The sequence below is a fragment of the Etheostoma spectabile genome, chromosome 20 (assembly GCF_008692095.1).
Source record: "Etheostoma spectabile isolate EspeVRDwgs_2016 chromosome 20, UIUC_Espe_1.0, whole genome shotgun sequence".
NCBI classification, from domain to species: domain Eukaryota; kingdom Metazoa; phylum Chordata; class Actinopteri; order Perciformes; family Percidae; genus Etheostoma; species Etheostoma spectabile.
The window spans coordinates 3188007-3198257 of record NC_045752.1 but is presented as its reverse complement, the minus strand read 5'-3'; the positions used below and the strand labels follow the sequence as shown (position 1 = coordinate 3198257).

Here is a 10251-nt window from a genome sequence, read left to right as displayed (position 1 = left end):
AATTGATTGTCGTTTTACACTTGTATGAATGAGTCCAACATTATTTGATACTGGGGCATAGTGATTTTGACCAGGATTTTTTTCTTTTTTTCTTTTTTTTTTAATGCTGCATTCTTGTACCATGGTGCAGTAGGTTGTACAAATTTTTAGTGGTTACAGTTTTCTTGTATTGCTACTCCCTTTTTGGGAAGTTTAGCTACACGTGTAAGCGGTAGGTCCTGCCTGTAATGATGTCAACGCTACTCACGGGCATTGGCGTAAATGTAACCGACAAGCTAAGCAAATGGTCAAAAACTTGTTTTAGGAATCCGTAAATGGAGTTAAAGTGTATTTCTGGTTCTAGTTTAGTACTGAGTTCTTGGCACTCAAACCAAATCATTAATTTGTTCCATCATAAAGTTTTAAGTGGGACCCTGGGAAAGGGGCAACATTCTGCTATGAAACATGTTCTTGCATTGGAGGTGAAGTAGGGGCAGCTGAACTGTCACTTTAGACCAAATCGCTTAAAAAAAGACACCCTCCACCACAGATGTATGCTTATGAGGATGAATCTTATCCACACCAGACACACTTCTGCATTCCTTTTACTTTGATAGTTATGTGGATATATGTGTGCCTTTTTTGAAATGCCACTTTGTACCTGTTTGGCCAGTCAGAAACGGTTTAATACAAAGGCTTTTGTTTTGGCTAATAGCCCACCAAGCAATTTATTTCCCAGTATCCATTTTGATTTTATCTTCTTGTAACCACCCGCCTATTTGCTTTGGGGGATCCATACCACTATCTGAAGTCATTCAATAAGGATGCATATTTCTTTCAATCTCTGTATCTGCGGTCTTGTGCCTTACTTTGCCCAACCACATTGCCTTAAGCATTGCTCTGGCTTTATTTGGATGATCACTGGCTCGCAAAACGCCTTTTTTAATTTCTTGTGGTATGTACCAGCATTGTCAAAATGGGGGGGGGAGTGGCTCATTCAATCTTCTGTTTATTCTTAAACCCAAATGTTTATGTATGGATTTGTATGCATATATCCCCTATTATATGTCTGTAGAAACTATGAATGTAAGTCAGTTAGATGCCTAATATCCCTGCTAGATGGCGTAGGTCTGATAAGTGTATCTGTGGCAGGATTTAGAGCTGTGTCCAGCATTCCTGTCTTACAGTCCCCACTCACCTCCATTTAGTCCTTTCTTAGTAGGGACAATGGTGTTTGGGGCGTCATTTAATCATTTATTCATCTATATGTGGATGACTATATATTCATTTATCTTCTTTTTAATGTTAGTATTTACATGTGTATCTCTTCTAAGCTTAACTGATACTTATATGTAGTGGCTGGGTTTGATCACAGTGCCTTGACTCCTTGAGGTTTTTATTCTGAGGCTGAGACACATTCTGGCCTGGTGGCCCAGTTGACTTTGTTTACGTCTCGTTCAGGTGTTTTCTTTCCAGTCTGCAAAGATGCCGGTATCCCATTATATTCAGGAACTGCTACCTGTGAGAGGGCATCTTGGAGATATTTTCCGCTGAAAGTAACAGTCTTGGACTGTGTAAAAAAAACCGTAAACCCAGCATATATATCTTTTTTTTTTTTCTTAAATTCAGGAGAACAGGATTACAAGGTGAGATAGCCCTCGCCTGTTCCTGTCTGTGTCCCCTTGCACCACAGTCGGGTCCTGTAGTGCACTTTCCCTCAATGATCGATCCGTCACGTGTAAGTCTTAAAGTCTTAAACGTTGTCACATTCCTGAGTGCCTCAAGCACCAGTTTCCACGGCCTCAACCACTGTAGTTTTGGACCAGATACAGATGCGCTCTGTCTCTATTTTTGTAAAAGATTATTATGCATGGTTTATCGAAGCTTCATGTAGCTACAGGCGGTTATTGCTGTTAAGGACCAAAGTATCTTCTACCCCTGCTGTTTTGTAGTGTGACTTCTAAAGTTTTTTTGTTTGTTTTTCCCCATTATGTACACAAGGCTTCAGTTTCCTTTTTTCCCCCGTTTCTCAGATGCCTTGGACAAATGTCACATGAAGTTAAAATATCTTTCAGCCTATACTGTATATTGTATCTCCTTTTTGTCAGATTGACTTTACAAAGAGCCTACTTTGGTAGAGATTGCTTTAGGTGGGATGCTTGATTGAACTGCAGTCCTAGCTATGATGTTGATGGTGTAGAAGAGTAAAATCCCTTTCAATTTTTTTGTTTAAAGCTTTTATTTGTCTCCTTTTTATATGGGGGTGGGGTTATTGTATGAAGCGGGATTGCTGGTTGTATATATTCATGTTTTTGTACCACAAAATCATTTGGATTTTATCCACTTTACGTTCAAAACATGTATATTTTGATAAAAACAATACACACCTATTGAGCTCTGCGGAGCTGTAAAAACAAAAAAACTTTTGTAACACAAATACATTAAATCTATCTGAACACAGAAGTGTCTCCGTATGTGCCCCGCTCTCCTCCCATTTCCCCCCCCCCACCCCCTTGCTGTTCTGTTCTTGTCTCTTGCATCTTCTGCTGCCTTCAATAAATCTTTAGTTTGTTCCTTCTTTCATCTGGCCTCATTTGGTTTCTGTCTCTTCCTCTCTGTCCTGTGTAACTGCCGCTCTGTATCGGTTAACATCTTGTAACATTTTCCACATTTCCCATCGTGTTTACTTCTGGTGGGTTATTTAATCTTGTACTATATTTCCAATTTCGTACTCATCCCATCTGCAACTTTACTGACTGCTCATCTGGGCTTGGCTCAATCCCATTACAAACCATTGATAAAACTGCTACGATGATGGCAGGGTGCAGAGTTAATTCGATATGCAGCGTTGGATGCTTGCTATTCTCAAAAATTCTGAATAATCCTTCATCTTCCTGTACTCCACCTCCTTTTCAGCTTAGTCTGACTCTGTGATGAGCCTGGGTTGCTGTGGAAACAAAGTTAAAGTATCTCTCATAAGATGAATAATTCAGAGAAACCACAAGCATTGCTATCAGGTATATCTGACATCCATGTTTAGCACTAAGTCAGTCGGCTGTGGGGGGGAAAGAAACTAACCAGTAGTCCTACACCTCCTGAACCACCAGGGGGAGGTCTTGCTCTGCTGGGAACCAAGGACTGCTGAGCAGAGGTGACTTTACCTGCCACTCACACAATGTCAATAGTTAGTGGCTTAATCTCAAGTGCCTCCTTCGGCATTCTGGCATTATACCTCCTCTTTCTTCGACTTACTTACGGAGCGGTAGAGAGGATTAACCTCAGATCTTCCCTGCTTTTTTCAGAGAGGGACAAATGAGAGGAGAATTGAGTCCAGCAGGTCTGTATTTGTGGCTGCCAGGAGCTGGATTCTGTTTAATCCCAGCAGTTTGTGGAATGTGGTTTTAAACATGGTTTGTGCCAATTTAGTTTAAATTTCACATTAAAGGCACATCTCTTGGTACTTTGCATAATAAAGCTTGCTTGAAGGTCATAAAAGACTGAGCCCAGTCTCATACTTGCTAGGCATAACCAACTTGAGGCACTGGAAGTCACTTGTGCCAAGACCTATTCAGGCACTTATTTTTTTTTTTTAAGATTTTTTTTTTTTCAGGACAGCTGCTGACATGCAGCAAAGGGCCGCAGGTCGGAGTCAAACCTGGGCCTGCTGCGCCGAGGAGTAAACTTCCACATGTGGGCGCCCGCGCTACCAACTGAGCTATCTGGGTGCCCATTCTTATTTTAATATATGAAATCCCTACTAGTAAGGGAACTCTGTGGCAGCAACTTTCTCCTTTTGATACCTTAGACCCTTGTCTGCAGGATCTTAGTATTTCACTCTGCACAGAGTGAATTAGAGCAAGGAGCAGTCTCCACAGAATCCTCTTTGGAATATACTGAAATGCAAAGAGATTGCATAATTGGCTGGAAGGGTAACTCAAAGTAAACCTATCCAACCAAATATTTGTGATGTTTTTAGTTTATCAAATAGCAGGCGTCTCTGGCACACAAAACCCGGTACTTGATCTAATTTGAATCTGTCGAGACACATGTTTAAAAGCTGAAACTGGCAAGCACTATATGTACAGCAAGGGCACACATTTATTTTCCAAATGTTATTAAATGTCAAAGAAAGAACCCATGCTGTATAAGCTCGGTTACACCAAAAATGTCATTCCATTTGCACCCTAAACTAGTTCAGTGGGTCATGCATGTTAACGTACCCCACCACCTCTCCATTTCTTCCAGAGTCCAGATCCTGGCTTCATCCGTCGCTGTGTGCACGGGACTAAATGAAGCCATGTGAGGCAGGGATCCTTCCACATCTGGCAACATTTATTTACAATAGTACTGCGGCCTCTAATCAAGCACATAACTGGCAAAGACCAAGGCCCCACACAAATGCAAGCCTGGTGGGGACTGGAAAGGGGGGGGGGGGATTCAAGTGGTTCAAGAGACTGTCCTGTGAATAATTTGTGACATGTTCAATATCCACAAAAAGCCAGTGAGTCTCTGAGAAACAAAAAGCTGCATGTTTGATGTGTGAAACATGAAAGTTGGCTGAATGTGAATAGCTGCTTGTCAGACAACAGATTGAAAAGTCATATTCCTCTTTCTTATGTTTTTAAGATCTGGAGCTGGGAGATAACTCATGTCTCTATAATTTATGTCTCTCTTGAGCAGAGTTAAACTGCAGAGCAATCACAGACTTAAACGGCTATAAATTCCAGGCTTTAACGCCCTTTTAAGGAGGCATGTATCCATACACTACTCGCTGACCCACATTCCTTTAAGATTTAGGATCACCTTAAGAGGCCTTCATATCTGAATCCAGCCAATACAGTGTGGAGCCTGCACAGCTTACACCAGCTTTAAACTCACTTTCAGGGTGACAACGCAGAGGAGTAAAAGCCTGAAGCTGAGGCGTGGGATGTCTTTGGTCTGTAGTGACTTTCCCTTAAAAAAAAAAAAAAAAAAAAAAGTCATCAGGAGACGATCCACCTGTTTACTTATGCACGCCTCAGACAGATGTTGAATAATTCATCCTCCAGAGGCGGACAACATGCAGCTGTATTTGGGTTATGGGGGTGCATGGGTTCTCTCCCTGTCTGAATTCATGCAGCCCAAATTATAGACATTACTTTGCAGGCAGGGCAAAAGTAGGACACTTTGCATGAAGGATCTAACCTAGAGGCACAATAAGCTGTGAAGGATGAAGCTGCAGAGAGATTCACTTTCAAACAGATAACACGGGCCTGTTATGGGTGGGAAGGGTGGCACAAGTAAGTCACTTTAATTTGAGGAAAGGGTTTATACACTGCGTCACATCCTTTTCTCTTGAGTCTATAGCTTGTGGGCTATTTCTTAGTTTAGTCTTCGTTCTTTTAGAGAATGCATATTAACCTTTTGCAAATGATTTTCTTGAATCAATTCCCATCTTGCTGAGAGTGGATTGGTCTTCTCTGGAGCTCATTCTGTCCAGTTATCGACACATGTTGATTTAAAAAAAAAAGAAGAAAAAAAAATGACAGAGCTCTTTGGGGAAACAGTATCTACCAGATCGCCCTCCATTGGTGCTGAGGCTAAATACCTAAAGATGGATCTGTTTTTGCAGAGGAGTCTTGCACACAGGCAGCAGGGGTGGTAGCGCTCTGTCAGACAAAGCTATCTGGAGGTTTATGGCTCACAGGTTTTAGACTCGGTGCTGCCTTCGCGTGCCCTTTAGGCCTAATGGACACTGATGGAAAATGACTCCAGTGTTCCAGCGATCCATCCGAAGCCCTCTTTCTCTCCCTCTCTCTCTGAGCCCATCCATCAGGCCGCAGCTTTTCAAACACATGAACTTCATGAGCGCTTTACCATGTCCAGCTGCGATGCAATTAAACCGCCTTCAGTCACACAGATGGTTGTAGTGGTGATTAATAAGCCTACAAGAGCCTAACTAAACTACAAATTTCCAGTTTCTCTCTGTCAACTGCAATATATCGTCTTAATGCATCTGCTTGCACTCATTCATAATTCATGTCATACCAAAAGGGTCAGGTAACTTTCTCAAATTAAATAAAATAAATAAAACAGTTTTCAGTTTTCGGTTTTCAGTGTATCACTGGGACGCAGTGAGTCAGGCAGCCCCGTGGCGCGGCACAGCACGGCTACAAACCCCGCCCGCGCAGAGAGAAAAGCGAGCGCGAGATGGGGAGAGCAGGGTGGGGGGTTTGCTTACGCCGAATCAGGGTGCCAGTTAGTGCTGTTGCCGCCATAGGTGGAGGTTGCACGGGAGCGTGTTCGGATTAAAGCTGTGTGATCATCAACGGCTCCCTGCTGCGACGGTCAGCGTGACGCACAGAGAGCGGAGGGCGCACCGTGGCTGGAGTCACGTTGGATTAGCGCCAGCGGCAGCGGAGGGATCACCAAGTTGAGATGCTGTGAGAGCTCGTGGCGGTGTTTGTGTGTGAGGAGGATGCTCCAGTCTCGCGGTTGTTTTTGCGCGATAAGTTTGGACTGACAAGAACGGAGCGGAGCGCGCGCGTCTGTCTGGGATGTATTTTTTTTGAACTGCAATAAGAGAAAAAAAGGGGGAAAAAAGGTCAAGTGGACGCAGTTTGAAGCCGTAGAGGGGTTTGCGGTGTGAGAGGAGCGGAACAAAGCGTGGACCAGGCTCAATCCCCAACACAAATCTGGGTAATGACGGCCGGTTTGGACGTTGTTTTGTGTCTGTTGATGACCAACAATACCGGTGATAAAATCACAAACCTCGAGTGAATTCAGGAGTGTTATACATTGTGATTTTTTTTTTTTTTTTTGGAGAAAAGGGGATCTAATCCATGTGGTGTATTTAGCTCCCCGGCTGCGCGTAATGGGAGAAAAGTTTCGGACCTTGCAGAGGAGACGCACTCGCAGCATCCCGCCGCCGTCGACGCGCTTCTAAATAACATGTGAATTCCTGCTGTTCCGTTCGCGCGAGACGAAGTTTAAAAGTGAATTTTAGCCATTCAGTATGACTTGAAAGAGCCCTGGCGTTATCGGAACTCTCATCAAGCCAGTTAACGATCCATGAACCGCCGAATCGATTTGTCCAAAGACGCGCAGACGGACATTAATGATCTGAAGAGGATTTCTGCAGCAGCAGCAGCAGCAGCAGCAGCAGCGCAGTGAAAGCCTGAGCCCAGTGAGACAGAGAGAGAGAGAGAGATTCCCCCTGGATGTCTATGATGTTGTGCCAGCTCGGGCAGAGGTGTGTGATGGAGGTGGTGGTGCTGACCATCCTGTCCTGGGTGTCCGTGTGGGCAGAGGAGAAGATCATATTTGACAGACACGCTGTCTACTGGAACAGCTCCAACCCCAAGTGAGTTTTAATTCGAGTTGTGTGTGTGTGTGTGTGTGTGTGTGTTTTCTCTCACACTTCCTGTTTTAGCTGTGTTTTTGGCGGAATTTGACAATATTGATGTCTTTCACAGATGAGAAAGCTACACACACACACACACAGGCGTAATTGGAAGTGTGTGTGTGTGTGTGTGTGTGTGTGTGTGTGTGTGTGTGTGTGTGTGTGTTGTGTGTGTGTGTGTGTGTTGTGTGTGTGTGTGTGTGTGAAGGTAGCCTACACTAGATATTTGTCGTGGCACATGGAGCTCCTTTTGTCTCAGACAATGAGGGCAGCCTGCCTCCCAATGTCTAGAGATGTTCTCCTCCCTCTCTCCTCTTTCTCACACACACACACACACACACACACACACCACACACACCACACCCACACACACACACCCACAACACACACACACACACACACACACACACACACACACACACACAGAGCCTTTAACCTTTTTTCGACTTGGGCCAGTAAACACAAGCACACATTATTTCTCTGTCAATTGCAAGCACTTGTGACAAAATCCACATCCATAGACAAATAAACACAAAGGAAGACATAGACACCCACATGTGCATGAGGCTGCAGACACACACACATGCACGCACATTAACACACATGCACAGAGGCGGTTGTCTTTTGCAGGGCCTCTCATTGACATGGGGCAGAGCACACTGGGTCCGTCTGTCTAATGGTTTGTGACAACCTAGCCAGCCTCTCTCTCTGTCTCTCTGTCTCTCTGTCTCTCTCTCTCTCTCTCTCTCTCACCCCTTCCTCTTCTCTCTCCTATCCCTTCTTTTTTACCCTTCCTCTCTCTCTCAGGTAGATAAATAAACAGTGAAAGTGCTCCCTCTTGCTCTCTCACGGTTGAATTAGTCCAAACTAACGGCCCTGTCTCTCTCTCTGTATCAACTAAAACCAAAACACACACACACACACACACACACACACACACATACACACACAGCTAACAGGCCTGTCTCTGACTGCATCACTTTTCTACAGAAGGCTTCTCAAATATTTAACAGGCAAGGGGGAACATTTTCTCCCTGTCTCCCTCTCTCTTTCTGTCTTTCTTTTCGTCTCCCTGTGCTCCTCCTTTCTCACTCCACGCACACACGACACCTCCACGTTGCAAACGTCACAGGGTAAATTTAAGCTATATGGACGGTGGCTGGGGGCGCTGTTATTTCGTCAGGCTCGTAGGGAGAAGTTGAAGCAGAAATGGGACACATCAAAAATGCATTGCTACTAAAGCAATGAATCTAGGCTCTGGAGCTCTGGTGGAGTTGGTTCCCCCTGTTAGACCCTGGCACTGTCATTGCTCATGCTGGGCCTTTTTTCTGCACACACTCAAGTCGGTGCCGCTGTACTTGTGAGGACCTTTCACTGACAACATTCATTCCTCAACTTTCATCTAAAGCTCATTCTCTCTCTAAACTTTGAGGATTACGGCAAGTTTTTTTTTAATGGGGAGAAACTAGCCCACCGGCAAAAAGAAAGGAGAAGACAGACGCCACAATCAACCCAGCTCATGGAAAATGTAGGCTACAGGAAAATTCTGGTTTATTAAGATTTGGGTTTTATTTACGTTTGGGTTGTAATGGTGAGATTGTATACACCCGAGCTATTTGCTGTGATTAGTGAATGCTGCGGCGTTGCTTAAATATTAGAAGAGAGAAATTTCAGCAGACAGTCATACTGGGAAACAAACAATAAAACATCCCGGGAAGTTATTTTTCCAAATTGCATTAGTGGAGGCAGGGACATCCGTTACCAATACAACAATATAAAATGGCTCCATTACAAGTTGGACTCCTATATTCAAAATCTTTCCAAAGTAAAAGCACATTAGTACTGCTGAAATGTTCAAAAGTAAAAGTACAGGAGGTGCAGAAATATGGCCACTGTAGCTCATTATGACATTATTGTATACTGATATAGCAATGTGTAAACAGCATTTTACTGTTGTAGCGGGTCGAGATGGAGCTAGTTTTACCTACTTTATATCTACAGTCCAGTCCTTTGAAAAGTCACGAGATAAATCTGAGCGGTCCTGAGATAATTAATGAGGCAGGAAAAAGGAAAAAGCAAAGATATGCAGCTAAGACTTATGTGAATATCTGGACTGTTGTCTAATGTTTGTTGTGAAATAATACATAACTTGACCTAATTTGGGCCTCAAACTATTACCTCACTAACTATTTAAACATTTTTAGTAGGGAAATCATATATTTGGTGGGACGGCTGAAACGTAACAAGGAGCCCCAAATGAGGCTACAAGCCAAACAGTTTGGAAATAACTGGTTTAACTTGGTCTGTAACTTTGAAAACACTCAAGTACAAGTTCCCTTTAGCATTGTGTTTATTTAAAGCGCAACTGTTGGATCTGTCTGACGCAATTGTAGCAATGTAGCCAATAAATGATAACAAAAAGGCCAAAGCTACAAATTAAGGCTCAAATTCTAATAAAGCAGAATTATTGTTTAAATGCTAAAATAAATGAATGTAGCTGCATATACATCTATCTATAAACTGCGTGCGTGCGTGCGCATATCTCTCGAACCGTCAGCCCGATGGATTTCAAACCTGACAGGTGTGTTGCTACGGACACGAGTAAGTGCGGTGCCAAGTTTAACGATGTTTGGATTAGAATTGAAAATTATATTGTTAAATGCCTTGTGGAAACAGTAAAATTTGAAGGAATTTTAAGAATATTGACTCAAAGGAAATCCGTTCGGTCTCATCAGATTTTCTCTTGATCTATATACGGCTTATTCGATAAACGCTGATGGAAACGCTATTTGCCGAATAAATAGTGAATTGCGATTAAGTTTTAGGCCATTTCATGGTTGCAACCCGCCACAAAACAAAGAAGAAGAAGTTTTAGTTAATTTCCGCCCAGT

At 43.2% G+C, this 10251-nt stretch overlaps 1 protein-coding gene across 2 annotated transcripts in view; it reads left to right on the top strand.

Annotated features, from left to right (window-relative positions):
* Positions 1–6117: 6117 nt before the first annotated feature.
* efna2a (ephrin-A2a) overlaps positions 6118–10251 on the top strand; it is a 91946-nt gene continuing 87812 nt past the window's right edge. The window contains exon 1 of one of the 2 annotated variants that reach the window (XM_032500693.1): positions 6118–7321. In XM_032500693.1, the coding sequence (XP_032356584.1) occupies positions 7179–7321 (143 nt within the window). In that variant the 5' untranslated portion in view covers positions 6118–7178. The remainder of the gene's footprint in view (positions 7322–10251) is intronic. The other variant, XM_032500694.1, reaches the window with a different exon arrangement.